Raw genomic sequence first — 20425 nt, 5'->3', positions numbered from 1 at the left:
AATCAGCTGCACAAACCCTGGAGATGGATGGAAGGAAGGAAGGAAGGAAGGAAGGAAGGAAGGAAGGAAGGAAGGAAGGAAGGAAGGAAGGAAGGAAGGAAGGAAGGAAGGAAGGAAGGAAGGAAGGAAGGAAGGAAGGAAGGAAGGAAGGAAGGAAGGAAGGAAGGAAGGAAGGAAGGAAGGAAGGAAGGAAGGAAGGAAGGAAGGAAGGAAGGAAGGAAGGAAGGAAGGAAGGAAGGAAGGAAGGAAGGAAGGAAGGAAGGAAGGAAGGAAGGAAGGAAGGAAGGAAGGAAGGAAGGAAGGAAGGAAGGAAGGAAGGAAGGAAGGAAGGAAGGAAGGAAGGAAGGAAGGAAGGAAGGAAGGAAGGAAGGAAGGAAGGAAGGAAGGAAGGAAGGAAGGAAGGAAGGAAAAGAAGGAAAAGAGCTCCTGAGGGCTTTCTGTATTTTGATGATCACCACAGTGGATTTGGGGCTGTGTCCAGGACCCTCAGGCACTGAGAGAAGGCTGAAGAAGCTGCTCAAGAAGTCAGAAGCAAAATTCCAAGTGCCTTGGAGCATCGCTGGGCCCCACTGAGGGCAGGGAGTGCCAAAGGCTCCCCAGGGACTGGTGAGAGCAGATCCTTGAGGCCAGGATTGCAGGCAGCCGTAGGCTCTGTGCAGGGAACTGCAATGCTGAGCAAGGCCTGAGCTGGCTGGGGAAAGCAGAAAGGCCAAGCCCTGAGCCCAGCCTGGGCCAGCAGGGCCTGTCCCTCACGAGTGGCTCGGGGCTGTTTGTGGGGCAGGGGGATGTGAGGGGCAGCAAGGACGAATGTCATAAAACTGTGTGACACTCCAGATCCTTATGGAACCAAGGGACCAGTGGGACACTGTGGGAAGTTGTGGAACCAAGGGGATCATTGTGGCACTGTTGGGGCCCATGGAACCAAGGGGCCAGTGTGACACTGTGAGGCCTATTGGGAACAAGAGGCCATTGTGAGCCTACAAGGCTGGAACACCCCAGAACACTGAAATGCTGGGGGTAACCAAAGGTTCATTGACTTGTGTTTGGTGCACAGGAGAAACACCAACCAGATATTGTCAACATGAGCAGATGCAAAGAATATTCTTGGTAGGAAGGGACCCACAAGAATCATCAAGTCCACCTCTTTAGTGAATGGCCCACACAGGGATTGAATCCACAGCCTCGGTGATACCAGCACCATGCAAAAACCGGCTGAGCTAAGATGTCCAAATGACTCAAAATTTTACTGGCAAAATATCAACAGTCAAGGAACTTGGGCAAAGGGTTTATTACAACATCCACTTTAACATAAGACTTCTATCAAAGCATTAACTTCATTAACTTAGCCCATTTAACCTAAAGACCTTCAACCCTTAAGATGTTTAGTTACGTAAAATGTTCCAGGTAAGTAGGATTAGAAGGAGAACAAATAGAGAACATCAGAAAGACAGAAGATCCATAGAAAGACACACACATAGCTACCAACTACTCAGATTCCAGCTACACCAATAGAGGAACCCCAGGAGAAACTGGGATGCAGGCCAGAGACTGGCCTCGTGCTCTGACTTTTAACCCCCTGGGCCTTCATGGGCCCGCCCGTGTGCTGGGACTGCCAGTTGCTTGTCCAATCAGATTTAGGGTAGGCACCGGCTGGTAGTGTGTGATTCATTGACAGCTCAGCCAATCAGAGTGGGGTTGGCACAGCATCTGCTATATGATTGAGAGATCTGCCAGGTCAGGGCTGTGGGTGGGGTTCTGTCCCACCACAAACCAAGGCCTGACCCAGCCCTGGCCCCACATGGGTGTTCCGAGCATCCGAAGGTGTCTCGGGACATTGATCTCATCTAGCCTCTGACAGCGACCACGGTGGCACTACGGAACCTCATGGGTCAGTTGTGACAATGCAGGTCCAGGGACACCATGGTGACACTACAGAACCTCAAAGAATCAAGAGTACTGTTGTGCAACTCAGGGGGCCCTGTGGAAGGAAGTGTCAATAATGAAACTGTGGGACCAATATATCAAAGGAACCATTGTGACACAGCAGGGCTACATGGAGACAATGGACCCTTGTGACTCTGTTGGGGCTCATGAAACAAAGAAGCCATTGTGACATTGCGAGACCTCATGGAATAATGAGACCATTGTGACAGTATGGGGCTTGATGAAATCAAAGGAACATGGAACAAGTCTGCCTGGTTTGGCCTCCTGGAGGCTGTCTGACAGGTCCCACTGAATTTGACATGTCAAGGGCCACTTCCCATCTGGCTGCGAAGCACTGGGGCTCTGTGCTTTCCTTCCTGTGGGAAAGAACTGCCTTTCTTGTCTAGGCACCTTCACCAAAATTGGGATTCCATGTCTAAAATTCTCTATATCCAAGGGTTACTCCCAGACAAAATCTGCCCATACAGTCAAACCTGGCTAGACTTGGCCTCTGGTGACTGCCTCTCATCTGCCCCTGCAACACGGGGACTCACTTGTTTCCTTCCTGTGGAGATTGTTGTGACACTGTGGAGGATTGAGGAACCAATGGGCCATGGTGACACTGCAGGCCCTTGTGGAACCTGTTACACTGTAGGAACTTGTGGAACCAAGGGGAACATTTTGATCCTGCAGGGTACCATGGATCTAGGGGGCCACTGTGACACTGTGGAGCCTTGTGGAACCAAGGGCATAATTGTTGCTCTGTTGAGCTGCATGATCCCAAGGGGCCAGTTTGAAGCCATGAGGCTTTGTGGAACCAAAAGATAATTGTAGCATTTTAGGGCCTCATGGAGTCAAAGGGCCATTGTGATCCTGCAGGGCACCATGGATCCATGGAGACCATTGTGGCATTGCAAGGCCCCGTGGAATCAAGGAGACCATTGTGACACTGCAGGGCCTCATGGAAGGAAGGGGCCATTGTGACACTTTGGGAACTCGTGGAACCAAGGGAATCATTGTTGCACTACTGGGCCCCAATGGAACCAAGGGGCCACTGGCACAGCGAGCCTTCATGGAACCAATAGACCATTAAGATACTGGTCACTATATTGTTGCTTCGACTTTATCTCAGGTCTTTGAATCCCAACCCTTGTTCTGTGCTTGACTTCTCCATGTTAATTGTTTTTCACCCTGTTACTAAAGTTCTTTTTGGGCAACTCCATTGATCCTGCTTGTAGGATCATTGGGGGCTAGGACGGTTGGGACAGACAGAGACAAGAGATATCTGAAGCCAGTTCTTGGAACTTGTGGTTTATTGCAAAGGGTGTGGGTGAAGGGGCCTTGTTTGAAGCTGCCAGCCACAGCTCGGAGCAGGCCTAAAAGAGGAGATCGAAGAGACACCCAAAATGGATGCCCAAAAGAGGAGGGGAGTTCCCATTACAATACAATAAATCTTCTTCTGTGCTGCATATTCTAATTTTCACTAACCAATCTAGTACAAGATACAAATCTTATAGCATTTATATACAGTCTATAAGAATGGTTACATTACCATACTGTGCTACATTTTAAACCCTAAAAACAACTCTTTGGACTCCTTCTGCCAAGCTAGTAGGGTCTGCTCTGACCCTTGGATCTGTCTGCAAGCAGAGGGTATTGTTTCATCAAAGGAAGATTACTTTCAGCTGGCCATACCATTCTTTTCCAGTTGTTCAGTAACTAAGGCTTGGTGTCTCAAAGCTTGATTTCATTTCAATCTCACTTATAGTTTCCATACACTCAAAATCTTTTGCCAGGCAATCATATTTATAAGACTTTCCTGTCTCATCTTCCCCAGCATCTGCTTCTTTTCATTTTCACCACCCTTGCCCTGAAGCTGGGGAACCAGAAAGGTTTGTCACAGCCACCCTCATTGCGACCTTTGCCACCCAAACAGAGACCCTGACATTTAGTCTCATCAGAGTGGTTAGCTGATGGATAGACCAGTGCTCCCCAGGATTTTGGATTGTGTCAGGCTGGCAGATTCATCACTCCTTTGAGGGATCTCGGCCAGGATCCCCAGGGACAACGACAGTTTCACCTGTGTAGGACTGCAGGTGGGTTTAGGGAAACGCAGGACAATTATTGCTCATTTTGCCACTGTGTTTTTACAATATGCACCCAAGTGCCATTATTGATTTGGGGTGCTCCAGTGGCTGTTCCACCTAAGGTGGAGAAAGAGAAAAATGGGCAGCCAAATCTCCAAAGTAGAAAGGTGCATATATGGATGCTCTAAGTTAATTCTCACTGATCATGACCAAATATCTGCAAAGAACAAATAAAAATCAATTGTGAAGTGGATCATTAAAAATTTTCCAGATGCTCCTGAGCCTGACTGTCCTCCCTCCATCTTGGCTCCTCCACTTCCTGCTACCACAACCTTCTCTTCCACCCTGAATGAACCTCCAGACTCCACCCCCAGCACTGCAGGTCACGCCCCCACTTTCAATCATTCCACCTTCAGCCTGGGCCATGCCTCCAGAATGCCAGCCCAGGGGTATGCTATCCTTAATCAAGACCCTTCCTCCCCAACACCTGACAAAATGGCAGTGCCCTTTGCCTCACCCTCCGGCAAAAATATAACCCCATGGTCACAGATACTAAGCCCAACTGTCACACTATTTCTAATCCAAATGTTTCTCCTCCAAGTTATTCTTCCTCCTTAGAAAACAGTTTGGATTCCCCAGAGCCACCTTGCCCCTCAACCCCAGAAGATCCCCAGGAAAGGATCCAGAAAGAAGCAGTAAAGGAAGGAGACTGGCAAATAGTCTCGAAATTCCTCGTTGCCCCGGTATGTTATGAAAGAAGGAGGCAGAATCCCAGGTATCAGCCATTGGTTTACGGGGAAGTCAAGGATCTCTGTAGGGCAACTAAAGACCATAGGAAGGACTTACCTTGTTTTAATGGACTAATGAGGGCCATGTTTACAGCACATTTCTCAACCTCATATGATTTAAAATGTATTAGGACCATGTTGTTGTCTCCTACAGAATACACCCTGTGGGAAGGGGGATGGAAGTGTTTATTAAATCAATTAATAGCAGACTATGCTAATAATGAGGTAAGGGCGGAATTGACAAACAATCATCCAGCTGGAGAAGGACAACACAGCCTACCAGATGACAAGGCAGCAGGTGTCCTGAGAGAAGTATTGGATGATATCAAAGAGATGGCTTTGAAAGCTTTAATCCAGGTATCGGATGGTAGCACCCCCAATGTGGACTGCCTTGAGTGGCTGCAGCTAAAGCTTTAGGACAATCAGACCATCTTGGGTGCCTGTTAAGTAAGCAAACCAATGCTACTCCCTCACATTGAGTGGCCTGCTCTCAGACATAGACACCATCAAACATGCCACCTTGCAGAACAGCGATAGAGTTTTTACTCTGCGCACATGGGCATGGCTGTGTAGACACTGAGGGCATGTGTTGCATGAACCTCTCCATCCACAGCGAGTCAATCCACAAGAGCATTCAGGTACTGAAGGAAGGGTTGAAGAAGCTTCAAGTGGAAAACAAAGATTGGTTCAATAAACTCTTCCAATCCTGAGGACTAAAGGGTTGGATGATGTCTATCTAAAACAGGACTATTCATTCTCTTAGTGGTTGTTGTTGTGTTGTTAATTGTCCCATTTTTGTTTGGATGCTTTTAGAAAGTATCACAAAATTCTTTCAGTTCCATCTTTGTTGTACAAGAGAAAAGGGGGAAGATACCCAACACAGGATCGTCATGGACTCCTTGGACGAGAGAACTGGAGGCCAGGATGGCACAAAAACCTCTCAGAGACTCAGTGTCGGAAGAAAAATCCATAAAAGTACCTAAAATTATACTTAAATCCATAAAGTACCATAAAAACCTTGAGTATCTCAAAGTGTAATTAGCCCTACTGAGTGTCAGTGCAAAGCTCGCAAGGGACTCGTTAAACCAGATAATTGGGGCCATGATTGTAAAACCTCTCACAGAGTCTCTATCAAAAGGGAAACACCAAGTACCTTAAAATAACTGAAGTACCCTGTAGTATTAATGAGCCCCACTGAGTGTTGTTACTGACAAAGCCTCTCCAGGGACTAAGTACAGCAGATAATTGGAGGCCAGGATGGAAGAGACATCTCAGAGACTCAAGGCAATAGCCAAACCCAAAGTCCTTTCAAAATCCTGCAGTCCCTACAGGGAGCATTCAGGAGCCCCCAGGGCCATTCCTGAGCAAGGCTCCCCAGGGACTCCTTCCAGCAGATCCTTGAGGCCACTGAGATGTGGCCTAGGGGGGATGCTGAGGGCAGGATAAGGGGCTGACAGTGCCCAGCCTGGCTGGGGCTGTGCCAGGAGGCCCCAGTGCCTCAGGACAAGGTGTCTCTTCCCAGGCCTTGGTGGCACAGACCCTGCTGTGCCCCAGGGCACCAAGACTTGGCTTCTCTTTGTCCCCACCTGTCATCACTGCCTCCAGTTCTCTGCTCTGCCAGGGGCCTGGGGACGCTTTCTCAGTGGTGTCCCCCAGTGGGACGCATTAAAAGTCCAAGAAACTTTGGAGTTGGATTCTGACTTGGAGTTCTGGAGAGGTTTCTTCAGCAGCCTCTCAGGGACTGATGTTCAGGGCCTGAGCACAAAGCCCCAGAGGCTCATTAATGTCCTTGTGCTGTGTCTGTGCTGCTGAGCTGGGCTGGGCTCCTGGCACAAAGGCAGCTCCTGGTAACCAAGAAGAGCTTCAAAAGCACATTTCTCTTGATGAGCAGCTCTTCTTCCAGCCCAGCAGGGCTGGGGCACTGCCTGCAGCCACCCTGGGCACAGCACAGAGGCACAGAGAGCTTCAATCAGTCAGGGATGGGAAGGTGCTGAGAAGTGCCTGGGACAGAATCTCTGCCAGCCCTTGGCACAGGAACCTCTGGCTGCAGGACAATGCAGCTGCAGCTCCTGGAGCCATCTCCTAAAGCTGAAACATCGCAATGCCTAGAGACCCTGTGAGTACTACTTTGGGTATTTCTGGTGCAGGGGAGGTGAAATGCTCGTGAAGGTCTAAAATGCTGAGGGGTTCTGATCAGTCATACAATATTTCCAAGATAATGATTTTGGCAAAAAAAGGACATGTCCTAATACTTTTTACTCAGTTTCCTACTAGTGGAGATTGGCAGGGAGGAGAGATAAATATTAAAGGTTGATTATGATTTTTGACAAATACCTGAGACATCTGAACTGTTACTTTAAGTGATCAATAAGTTCACAGAGATTTGTGGTCTGTGAGTGCTGGCAAGGAGTGATCAGGTACAGGGAAACACCTGCAGGAGGGAAATCTCCAGGAAGCAAAAGGAAGATCAGGCAAGGAGAGAAAACAATACCCAGAGATGCTGTGGCAGGGAGAGTTTAGAGATGTGCACAGGATCCCCTCCAGTGCAGCCCCTCCCTCTGAACAAGCCCCCTCCCTCCTGTGCCCCCAGCCAAGCCTCTGCTCTCAGGGCTGGGGCTTCAAGGCCTGCAGCCCTTCCTTTGCAGGCAGAGCTGCAGCAGAGCTGTGGGGCAGCTCTGCAGCCCCGGGCCCAGTTCCCTCTGCAGAGAACAGGGCTGGGAGCAGCTGCCCAGCCCTGGGGGCTCTGGAGGGGGCACAGCTGGCTCAGGATGATGCTGTCCCCAGTGCCCAGCTCTGGGCAATGCTGTCAGTGCAGCCAGGGAAGGAGCTGCATCTTCCTCCATCCAATGCCATCATAAGGACACTTGGAAGTGTCCCTGAGATCTCAGTCCAAGCTGGGAGCTTCAATCCAGGGTGCAAACGTGTCCTAGAGCATCTCTGAGTTATGAGATTGATGGGGAAAGGCAGAGGTGTTGTGACACAGAAAATGCTGCTGGGTTGGTGAAATGAGCAAAGTGAGTCCTTGGCTACAAATGTGGAGCTGGGCTGTGGTGGATGCATCTGCTCTCAGCAGTAGGTGGTGGCATTCTAAGGGAAGCATAAGAATGTGCTCACCTTCCACCTGAGAAAGTTTAAAGCCCAAAGAAACTCTGAACAGGTCAGAATGACAGACCATCTCTCCTCAGTCTGCATTCATCACCTTGACCCAGGGAACTCACTCTGTTCTCCCTGAGGGCCTCAGACACTCTTATGGTTTGATATCCAAAACTACCAGCAGAGACATGGGGGGAGCTTATGAAGAAAACCTCAGAACTCTTAAAAATTAAAGACAATATCTGTGTGTTACAGAGGAGGATGTATGGGAAATGGCCTTGATTTTGTTTACAGGTACCTCCCCAAAGTCTTTACTGTCCTTTCTCCATGAACAGGTCCCAATGTGCAGCCCCAGCAAATGTCCAACAGCAGCTCCATCAGGCATTTCCTCCTGCTGGCATTGGCAGACACGCGGCAGCTGCAGCTCCTGCACTTCTGCCTCTTGCTGGGCATCTCCCTGGCTGCCCTCCTGGCCAACGGCCTCATCATCAGCACCGTAGCCTGCGGCCACCACCTGCACACGCCCATGTTCTTCTTCCTGCTCAACCTGGCCCTCACTGACCTGGGCTCCATCTGCACCACTGTCCCCAAAGCCATGCACAATTCCCTCTGGGATACCAGGAACATCTCCTACACTGGATGTGCTGCCCAAGTCTTTCTGATTTTTTTTTTTCTTGCAACAGAGCTTTCCCTTCTGACCATCATGTGCTATGACCGCTACGTTTCCATCTGCAAACCCCTGCACTACGGGACCCTCCTGGGCAGCAGAGCTTGTGCCCACATGGCAGCAGCTGCCTGGGCCAGTGCCTTTCTCTATTCGCTGCTGCACACAGCCAATACATTTTCCCTGCCCCTGTGCCATGGCAATGCCCTGGGCCAGTTCTTCTGTGAAATCCCACAGATCCTAAAGCTCTCCTGCTCCAAATCCCAAGTAAGGGAAGTGGGACTTCTTGCTGTCAGTGCCTGTCTGGTATTTGGCTGTTTTGTGTTCATTGTTTTCTCCTATGTGCAGATCTTCAGAGCTGTGCTGAGGATCCCCTCTGAGCAGGGACGGCACAAAGCCTTTTCCACCTGCCTCCCTCACCTGGGTGTGCTGTCCCTGTTTATCAGCACAGCCACATTTGCCTATTTGAAGCCTCCCAACATTTCCTCCCCATCCCTGGATCTGGCCCTGTCAGTTCTGTACTCGGTGGTGCCTCCAGCCCTGAACCCCCTCATCTACAGCCTGAGGAACCAGGAGCTCAAGGCTGCAGTGTGGACACTGATGACTGCATGCTTTCATAAACATTAAACTGCTGGGCAATATCTGCATATGACTTGTAATCAAAGTCATCTTCACTACTTCTTTTTTGCTTAAGTGTGGAGGTTCTTTTCCTTTGTTTTATGTTTAAATATAGTCCAGAAAAAATGTCGTTGTTTCTGCCATTTCCCTTTTTTTTTCTCTCTCCAACTTGCCTGTGGCCACAGACTCTGTCAATGAGGGGCTGCACTCTGGGCGACTTTAAAGTAAATAAAGGAACTCCCAGCCAAGTTTTCTGCAGAGATGCCCTTTTGTTGCCTTCTCTGGAGCTGCAGCAGCAATGTCTGTGTGCAGAGCTGGGGGCAGATCAGGGCTGGCACAGTAGCAGTGCCCAGCAGCAGCAGCACTTGGTGTTGCCAGTGCTGCTGCCGTGGCCCTGCCCCGCTGCCCTGGTGGCCCTGGTGTCTCTGCAGGGCCTGAGTGCTCTCAGGGCCGGGCACAGCCCTGGGGGTGGCAGTGCCAGGGCTGCAGCAGGGACAGGCCATGGGCACTGCAGGGGCAGCGCTGATGCCTCAGCCCAGGGCCTGGGGGCTCCAGGCTCCTTGCCCAGGCTCTCTCAAGAACACAGCCAGGCCAATGCTCAGCACAGAAAAGCCCCGTGAAGAGCCCCAGGCTGGCCGTGGGCAGGCTGAGGGCAAACAGCATGGCTGGGGCTCTGCAAGGGCCCTGGGGCAGATGGGAAGGAACAGCATAGCAGGGGCTGATCCATCCCCAGTGCGCTGCACAGCTCAGGGCAGCGTCCCAGAGCATCCTCATGGAGCTGCCAACAACATCCCTCCTCTGCAGCCCTGGCCTCTCCCCCAGCTCACACAGGTGCCCCATCCTTGCAGGCACAGACACGGCAGCACTGGCTCAGCAGCCCCTGTTTGCATTGCACACAGCAGGGGGAGCACCCCCATGGTGTTGGTGTGGGGACATGAACCTGAGGGAGCACAAATGCCATCAGCCCCTGGGGCCACTGCAGACGCTGTTGCTCAGAGCCAGGGCTGCCTGACAGCCACCCCCAAACTGCCCTGAGCATTTCCTCTGCTTCACATTTGCTTTCTTTACTCTTCCTGATACAAATTTCTTCTAATTCCCCACCCCAGGGGACCCAGAACTCGACACAGCACTCGAGGTGCTGCCCAACCAGTGCCCAGCACAGGGGAACAATCCCTGCCCTGCTCCTGCTGGCCACACCATTCCTGATCCAGGCCAGGAGCCATTGGCCTTCTTGCCCACCTGGCCACATTGCTGCCTCATGTCCAGCCTGCTGTCCATCAGTCCCTGCAGGTCCTTTTCTGCCTGGCTGCTGTCCAGTCACTCTGTCCCCAGCCTGTAGTGCTGCAGGGGTTGTTGTGGCCAAAGTGCAGGACCCGGCACTTGGACTTGTTAAACCTCACCCTGTTGGATTTGGGCCCTGGATCCAGCTTGTCCAGGGCCCTGTGCAGAGCCCTCCTACCTCCATCCTCCATCAGATACACACTCACACCCAGTTTGGTGTCATCTGCAGATTTGCTGGTGTTGGACACAATCCCCTCATCCAGACCATTCCATGCAGACATTGGAATCCACGCTGGCTGGCTCTGATCCCTCGGCCATCCTGTGGGTGCCCTGTGATGGCACTCAGGGTGATCTGTTCCAAAACCTTGCCAGGCACCCAGGGCAGGCTGACAGGCCTGGAGTACCCCAGATCCTCCTTCCAGCCTTTCTTGTGTATGGGCTCACACTGGCACCTCCAGTCCCCTGGGACCTCCCTGCTGAGCCAGCACTGATGGTAAATAATGGAGAGCAGCCTGGGGAGCTCATCCACCAGCTCCCACATCCCCCTGGGATGGATCTCATCTCCTCCTAGAGACACCTGTGAGCATCTGAGTGGCTGAGCAGGTCCCCAGCTGCTTCCTTCTGGATTACAGGGGCTGTTCTGCTCCCTGTGCCCATCCACCAGCTCAGGAGAATACTTTTCTTGAGGACAACTTGACTTATTCTTGAAAACTGAGGCAAAGAAGGGGTTAAGTACCTCAGCCTTTCCCTCATATTTGGTAACCACATCTCCCCTAATAATGAATGGAGATTGTCCTTGTACCTTGTTTTGCCATTAATGTACTTATAGAAACACTTTTATTATTCTTCACAGATGTGGCCTGGTTAAGTCTTAAGCTTTCACCTGTCTAATTTTCATTTTGCATGAGCTAACAACATCCTTAAACATATCCTGAGATACCTACCTCTCTGTCCGAAGGTAATGCACGTTCTGTTTTGTCCCAAGTTCCTGCAAAAGGCCCATCACATACAGAATGTCACCTGTTGGGTAAAGCACGCCTCAGAGGAGGAAAATACAAGAGTCTATAAATTAAAAGAGGGAAAGCAAGCTAGTAAAGTAAAAGAAGAAGAGGCTGGGAAGGCTAACAAAAATTGGGACCTCCTTGACCACTTACTTCACCCTACCCTTGCAGTACCTCAAATCCTTCCTCCAATTCCTCTTGCTGTGGAACCAATTCCTCCTCCTCTCCCAGCTGTCATTCCTTTACCACCTCCTAACCCAGTTATACCTCCAACACCTTCCCCTCAACCCTCTCCTTACTCTCTTTACCCTTCACTACTGTTCCCTTACCTCTGCCATCTCATGCACCCCTTATTCACCAGCAAGTTCCGGCTCTGCCTCCCCCAGCACAAATGAGAAGCCAAACAACATCTCAGAATCTCATGCCCAAGAGTGAAGTTAACCAGTCAGCCTCCACAGCTGATGTTGTAACACCCGGTCCAAAGTGGGTAAAGTGGAAAAATTGTTCCCCCTCAGAGAAGTTCCCATGTGCAGGGTGGCCAGTGAGATTGGATTTGTAAATGCTCCCTTGACTGCATCCAAATTTTGAAATTTTAAGAAAGAAGTTCAAAATTTAGTGGAAGACCCAGTAGGAATAGCAAATCAAATTAATCCATTTTTAGCCCCCAATATTTATATATGGGGAGAATTGAACTCCACCTTTAACATCCTGTTTTCCCCAGAAAAGACTCGATTAATAAGAACTGCAGGAATGAAAATTTGGGAGCAAGGAAACCAACCCAGGCCCCCAGGTGACAAAAAAAAATGCCTTTACTGGAGCCTGACTGGGACCCTAATCAAGAAGAGGGGAGAAGGAACATGAGAGATTACAGGTCCCTGATGACCAGAGGGATGAAAGAATCAGTCCCTAGAGAGAGTAATACCAGGTTAGGGTTTGACGGCACCCAGGAAAAAGATGAGACCCCAGCACCATGGCTTAATAGGCTAAAGCAAAACTTCCAGATTTACTCTAATGTTGACCCAGACAGCCCAGAAGGCCAATCTTGGGTTCCCTGCAGTCGGGGATGACCCCAAGAATCCTTTTTTCTCAGCCTGATGTTTCTAAGAAGGAGTCTGAATTCTTCGGCTCTGGTTTCCAAGGTTGTTTATTGTTTCTTATCTATAACATTTTTTCTCTGGCCTGCCAAGATGTTTTTAGCAGGTCAGACAGAGGCACACTCCCCATCCCAGGGCTGGTGTCTACATTTTATACTATGAACTACGTGTACTTTATTTATCATTATTTCCCAATACCTATCACCTATGTTAGACAGTCTACTTCTACTCTAAACCAATTCTAAAATGCCACCATCACCAAGAACATGGAGACTAAGAAGAAGAAGGAAGAAGAACAGGACAACATCCACGTCCCTCCATCTTGCCTCCTAGACCTCTGTCGGATCCCATTTTTCTCTTTCTCCTCTGTTTTATGGTTGATTTATGTTTGCTGGTTGTCGGTTTCTCCCGGCTGGCTGATTTATGTCCGGAGATAGCTCAGGGATGCCACTTGCTCGGTTTCTCGGCTGTTTCAAAGACTTGGAAAGGCCCAGAGTGGCCTTGGACAGCTCAGCGCTTCAAAGGACGAGGAGAGACTTCTCATCTTGTTTCGGTCTCGGTGTTTATTAATTGTTTATCTAAAAGATTTTCTTTCAGCCCGACAGAGGTCTGCACAGCAAGTCAGCCATGGGCACACTCCCGAGCCTCCGGGGCGGTCACTTATCTTTATACCTAAAGTTACGTGTACAATATTTATGATTTTTCTCCAATACCTTCTACTCTTATTAACCGGTGCACTTTTAGTAAAGACCAATCCCAAAGTGCCACCATCACCACAGAAGATGGAGGCCAAGAAGAAGAAGAAGAAGGACAGGACACGCCCCAATTCCTCCATCTTACTTCTTTAGACCCCCCTGTACAGAAATCCTAAACCCTGTGTATTATACTCTAACTAACTTATCCCTTCACCATTCACCCCAGTGAAATCCTCCCAGTCCTCATACACGTGTCATCTCCTGTGTAGGATCAAAGTCCTGTCACCAGACACTTCTGGCAACATTCCAGGACTCCCGAGCCCCACAAGGGTGTTCTTGGCCACTCTGCACCTCAGTCCTGAGGTGCTGAGATCCCACATCTCCCCCTTCTGTTTGCACCAGGAAAACTTCTTTTGCTATCCGATTCATAGTGTCTTTTAAACATGCAAATATTCATGGGATAACAAGTATGAGGACTAGTAGAATTATTAAAACATAGAACTCTACCCTTAAAATTCCTCTCCAAATAGGAGAGATGTCAAAGAAGTCTACCCTTAAAATTCCTCTCCAAATGGGAGAGATGTCAAAGAATTCTACCATACATTTTGCTTTGGCTGACTAATAGGTATATTACCCCCATTGCTTACTGCAATGAATGAAAGAATGATGCAGATAAGCATCATGAAACTCATGGCTTCGCTTCTATGTGAAATCATTGTTTCGCTTTTCTTTCAGGACCTTAACAGAGAATTCCCCCCAAAGTCCTTAGTTTCTTTTTATTTCTCTTCCGAGTTGTCTTGTGCAGTCTGAGTCTCGACTCCTGTCTGAGTACTCGTCTCTTTGTTTCTTGGATCTTGTTTCTCGGATCCACGTTTTCATGTTCTCGCGCTCGAAATGGTTTCACGTGTCGTACCGACACCCACGTCAGATCTCGCTCTGTGGAGACACAAGCGAAAGCCTTGCCCCCCTCTAGGTGGCGCTGTCACCGGCCTCCCCAGGTCGGACAACAGCATGAGCTGGACTGCCCCTCGTCCTGTCAACTGCCGTGTTCGTGATCTCGTTTGAGACCGTGTCTGTCTGGCTTTTAATTCAGCTGAAAATGGAGCTTGAACACCAGAACGTCTCCCTTGAAGGGAAGGGACTGGGACTCCGAGGGTTTTCATCCAGAGGTACCAAGTCTGAAGAGGGTGTGGAGCCGCTGGGACATAGGATCCCGAGCACGGCCCCTCCTCGCCCGAGACGTCACGGGCCCGCCCCCGCCCGCGCTCTACTCTCTGCGCATGCGTGCTCTCCGAGCCGCCCCCCGTCTCTCCTGGGCTGACGTCACTCTCCCCCCCTTGTTCCACCTCCCAGGTCTCCTCCCTCGGTCTGCCCCTGACTCTGTCTCTGTGTCCATTCCTCCCGCCGGTGTGTACGGCCCGCCCCCCGCCGGCACCCGGGCCCGCCCCGCCCCGCAATTCGAGCCGAATTTGTCCGCGGGTTTTTGCGAGTTCTGCCCGCCGCGCGTGTCTCCGGGACGGCCGCCACCCCCCGGCGCCGTGCTGACAAAAGCCGCACCGGGACATGTGTCTCCCGGTATCTCTTCTCCCGCGCTCCCCGCCGGCTCCGCCGCTACCGCGCCGTGCCCCCGCGAGGAAGCGTCCCCCCCCCCGATCCCTTCTCTGTTCCCCTTCACCCCCCCCTCCGATCCTGACTCCCCTGTACTCTCCGGAGTTTCAGGACGCTTTAGGAGTTTCCTGGGGTTTCTGGGTTTTGGGACCGGGGCTTTAATATTTTTTCCTGCTCTCTTTTCTCGAGAGCCCTTTCCCCCTGGCTTCTTGAGGCCAGAAATAATTTTTTTCCGGAGCTTTGCTCCTCCACCCTTCTGTTGAGGATGCCGCAACGTTTCGTTGCTCTCCCAGTCTTTTCGACTGTGCTGATATGCTTTTCTTTTTTTTTTCTTTTTCCGGGAGCCTTGCTCCCCCACCCTTCTGTTGAGGATGCAGCAACTTTTTCGTTGCTCTCCCAGTCTTTTCGACTGTGCTGATATGCCTTCCAGCATTAATCTTGCCGGCGAGAGCAGCTTTAACGCTGTCTCGTCTTTTTTTTGTCATTAAGAAATATAAGTGCCTATTGATTTCCTGCCAAAACCCCACTTCCAATAGCAGGCATGTTTCGGCCAGTGGGTAATTAAACCTTGCCCAAACAATAGCTGTTTCAATTCTTTCTTTGGGATCGCTTCTGTGTGTGCTTGAGCCACGCCTTGTAAGGCGGACAAAATTTCCCGTTGTTGTTGGGAGAGTGTGCAATTATGTTCTTATATTTTGACCTTCTCACCGAATCTGTCGTCAGAGCTGTCCGAAGCCTCCCGTCTCTGTCCAGCAGGTCACAGGAGAAGAATCCGGAGGCGCCTTCCGGTTCCGATCCGGGCTGCTCTGCTACGAACTGTCTTCGGTAGAAGCTGAGAGATGTAATTCTCAGTGACTGCTGTTTTTTGCAGACCCTTCTGGCTGTTTTTTTTTTCTTCTTTTTCTTTTTTCTTCAGGCTTCTCTCCTCAGGAGCTATCAGTGCTCTCCTGAGAACTCGTCCTAGATTGGAGCTGCCCTCTTTGCTTTTCAGCTCTTTAGCTCTTCAGCTCTTCAGGGCTGATCCCCCCCCCGAAAGGGTTGGTGGGGAGTAGCCCACCCAGGGACGCCAGATGTCGGATCCCATTTTTCTCTTTCTCCTCTGTTTTATGGTTGATTTATGTTTGCTGGTTGTCGGTTTCTCCCGGCTGGCTGATTTATGTCCGGAGATAGCTCAGGGATGCCACTTGCTCGGTTTCTCGGCTGTTTCAAAGACTTGGAAAGGCCCAGAGTGGCCTTGGACAGCTCAGCGCTTCAAAGGACGAGGAGAGACTTCTCATCTTGTTTCGGTCTCGGTGTTTATTAATTGTTTATCTAAAAGATTTTCTTTCAGCCCGACAGAGGTCTGCACAGCAAGTCAGCCATGGGCACACTCCCGAGCCTCCGGGGCGGTCACTTATCTTTATACCTAAAGTTACGTGTACAATATTTATGATTTTTCTCCAATACCTTCTACTCTTATTAACCGGTGCACTTTTAGTAAAGACCAATCCCAAAGTGCCACCATCACCACAGAAGATGGAGGCCAAGAAGAAGAAGAAGAAGGACAGGACACGCCCCAATTCCTCCATCTTACTTCTTTAGACCCCCCTGTACAGAAATCCTAAACCCTGTGTATTATACTCTAACTAACTTATCCCTTCACCATTCACCCCAGTGAAATCCTCCCAGTCCTCATACACGTGTCATCTCCTGTGTAGGATCAAAGTCCTGTCACCAGACACTTCTGGCAACATTCCAGGACTCCCGAGCCCCCCAAGGGTGTTCTTGGCCACTCTGCACCTCAGTCCTGAGGTGCTGAGATCCCACAGACCTCTATATAAAAATCCCCAAAATACCATTTTATACCCTCTGACAGATTCATTATCATTCTACTTAAATTTTGTGACTTGTAATTCTTCATACAAAGGTGGTAATTTGCTCCATGGGTTAAGATCAAAATCCCAGGCGTCTTTGGCTTCCTGCCAGGACTCCCCAGCCCGCTGCCAGGGATCCCCAGCCCCCTGCCAGGGGCACATGTCCTCCAGGGCACCCAGAGGTGTGTCCTGGGTTCCGACAGGCCAAGTCCTTCTCAAGATACAATTTGTCACTACATCCTGGCAAGATATCAGATGAAAGTTAGAAAGAATAGAGGACTGGCAGGAAAAAAGTATTAATGAACTGCTGTGAGAAGCCATAAGAGTGTATATAGAAAGAGAAGAAGAAAAGACAAAAAATAAAAATTAAAATGATGGTAGCCCTAGCCAGAGAAAGTGTGGGAGCCAACGAATACAGGCCAGTAGAACCACTTAGAAGGGACAAAGGTTTTATTGGACCAAAATAATTGGAGAAGAGTACTGTATATCTAGGAAAGGGAAAATATAGAAAACACCAGTAGGAGAAATGTCCTGTAAGGTATTCAAAAGTAAAACATCCAGTAGCTAGACGGATCCCTAGGGAGCCCAATAAATACTGGTCCATTGGGAGGAAAGAAATGGGGTGTATCTACCAGGAAGGATCTAAATTCCATGAGTGTACTGGAAAAGGAATAAACCCAGTCTAGGGAGTGAGAGAAGTACCCAGGTACTGGGAATTTCCAATGACTATCACTGATGCTTCCTGGAAAGCTCCAGAAAACCTGGTTTGGATATGTGGGAATGTGGCTTACACTGAATTACCCAGGGAGTGGAGCAGCACTTGCACTATTGGAATTATTAAACCGTCATTTTTCTTACTCCCAAAAGAGTATGGATCGAACCTAGGGGTCCCAGTATGTGATGATTTGAACAAATCTAGCTGACCAAAAAGAAACAGAATTGAAATTGAAGGATCACAGACATGAAAAAACACACTATGGACCCCCCAGGAAATAATTTGCACTTATGGACCAGTGACCAAGGCTCAAGATGGGTCCTGGGGACACCGGACCCCAATTTATACGGGGTTAAATCAGATTCTGAGATTACAAGCAGTACTCGAGATGGTATCGAACTGAGCCTCTCTAGCTTTAGACCCCATAAATGACCAACTATCCCAGACTAGAACTGTGGTGTATCAAATGAGACTAGCAGTAGATTATTTACTAGCCCATGAAGGAAGCACATGTGGAAAATTTAACTCCTCGAGTGCTGATTAGAAATGGATTACCGCAGTGAATTAATTAGAAATATCTCAAAGGAAATCTGGAAGTTAGCTTATGTTGGAACACAAGAGTGGACCCCTACATTCGATACCAGCTAGTGGGACAATTTCTGGTCATTAAAAGGAAACTGGTGGGAAAAAAAACCTTTTTCATCTATGTGAAATTGCTGGTTGGATCCTCCTACCTTGCATGCTCCCCTGTATAATCTGAGTTGTAACATCTGCTGTACAAGCAAGTTTAACGATACCAAAAGAGCTTAATAAAAAAGAAGTAAAAGTAATCATGATATTGAATGATCAAGAACGTGAAGATGCCAAGCAAATTTACAACCAGTATTAAAAATTGTACTTCAAGAAGAAGTAATTGCTGAATGATGCAGGCTTGAGCCCAATTGAACAATTAGAGGGGGAAATAGTAGAGAATCGATTATAAAGGAGTTGATATAAAGTTCATTGTTAAAGGAGTTAATATAAAGTTCCAATGTTAGTTATAGATTGTTTGTTGAATGTTTAATAGTTATGTCAAGTTCCAATGCTAGTTAAAGGATTTATAATTATGTAAATCCCCTCACTGTCAGGTGTCACCCCCACTGCTCCTGTCAGCGTTCAGAAGCACATAATCATGAGAATGATTCTATGCAGGTGCTTTTATTGAAGAGCTCTGGGTGTCAGGGGTACAAACCCAAATCTGTCTCCGACATGCATTCAGGATGAACATGTTTTTACATTCAATCCTTATATAACTTTCTTGTTAATTATTAAACTTATATTCTTCTATTGTATACATAGATTTCAGCCAAGCATGGCTCCTCGTGACGTCCCCCCTCAAACATCTAACATAGTTTCTCATGATTTTTCTTATGATTATACAATAATTATATTTAATTACTAAACAATCATCACATTGAACAATTATATCATTTATCATATATTGCTTAAGTAAATGCAATTTCACATGATCTGGCAAACACAAAGCCTAACATTTTCAGAGTCTATTGTTCACATTTTTCTCGGGCCCTCCAAAGTCTAACTTCTTTCTACTTCCCCGAATTTTATGATTTTAAAACCTTATACTATCACTCCCACTCTCATCTAAGATGTTGAACCACCCGACACCATAAAGAAGAGGACTGTGTCACATAATAACCAAATATGAAAATCCCATAAGACCAGGAAGAAAAGAATGACCTAACAAAAACCCCTAGAACAATGACCCACCATGCAAATGAAGAATTAAAATAGCACCTCTTACCAGAGAAAACATAATACAACATCAGGACCGTGGTCAGAGCTTTTTGCCTTTGTCACCCTAACCAGAACAGGCCAAGAGCAGCACAGGGACCATGGACCTGAAACCAGCAGTGCCTACCCAGAGACTCTTGAAAGGAGAGAAAACCCAGCCAAGCCGGGCCTTGCCCAGCACTGCAGTTCCCTGCTCAGAGCCTTGGGCTCCCTGCAATCCTGGCCTCAAGGATCTGCTCTCACCAGGCCCTGGGCAGCCTTGGGCACTCCCTGCCCTCGCTGGGGCCCAGCCATGCTCCAAGGCACTTGGAGTTTTGCTGCTGACTCCTTGAGCAGCTTCTCCATCCTTCTCTGTGTGCCTGAGGCTCCTGGAGCCAGCCCCAAATCCAGCGTGGAGCTGATTAAAATACAGAAAGCCCTCAGGAGCTCTTTGTCTCCCTTCCATTGTCTTCCAGTCTCCAGGGCTTGTGCAGGGATTGGAGTCAGTTTGGAGTTCTCTTCAGGAGGGAGATTCCAAAGTGCACATAAGGATTTTTGGTTTTAGTCAAGGAAATATTTTTTTATTTTTATTTCAGAGAAGAGGGGACAGAAGCATTCCTCAGGTGATCTTGATGCTGAATGTCTCCTTAGGAGGTCTGGGCAGGGAGAAGAATGAGCCCCTTGCAGGCTGAGCCTGTTTGGACAAGCTGTTTCTCACCTCAAACCTCACCATATCTCACATCACAAAACATGAAAAAAATTTAAGCATTTTTCTTCTAAATAAAATTTAATTAAGTAACAAAATTATATTTATATTATTCTAATTATGATAGTAATATTCAATATTTTACTACCTAATTTTTATATTTATATTTAAAAATCAATACAATTTTAGCAACCAAAAAAATTATTTCTCATTAGTTCAAAGTAAACACAATACCGTTCATTAATTAATTAAGCTTTATTGGCTATTTATTTCTTCCTCTTTATGGTAACTAATAATATTTGTAGTCCTTTTGGCACCATTTTTATAAACTTTTTCTCTAATAGGGTCAAGGGGCGGCACTTTGGGGTCCATGGAGACATTTCTGGGGCCCAAATGGGGCAGTTTTGGGTATGGGGAGGGAATTCAGAGAGAACTTGAGGGTCTGGAGGACACTTGGGGGAGCCGGGTGGGCACTTGGAGGGGCACTCAGGGATTCTGAGGGACAGTTCGGAGTGCGGGGAAGCACTTG

General features: G+C 48.5%; 1 protein-coding gene across 1 annotated transcript in view; it reads left to right on the top strand.

The window, feature by feature from the left end:
• Positions 1-8594: 8594 nt before the first annotated feature.
• The window catches only part of LOC134434464 (olfactory receptor 14J1-like), a 33234-nt gene continuing 21403 nt past the window's right edge, over positions 8595-20425 (top strand). Inside the window, exon 1 of the mRNA XM_063183118.1 lies at positions 8595-9159. Coding sequence (XP_063039188.1) covers positions 8595-9159 — 565 coding nt within the window. The remainder of the gene's footprint in view (positions 9160-20425) is intronic.

The sequence above is a fragment of the Melospiza melodia genome, unplaced genomic scaffold (assembly GCF_035770615.1).
Source record: "Melospiza melodia melodia isolate bMelMel2 unplaced genomic scaffold, bMelMel2.pri scaffold_37, whole genome shotgun sequence".
Lineage (NCBI taxonomy): Eukaryota > Metazoa > Chordata > Aves > Passeriformes > Passerellidae > Melospiza > Melospiza melodia.
Note: the sequence above shows the minus strand (reverse complement) of the source record. Positions and strands in the feature narration are given on the sequence as shown.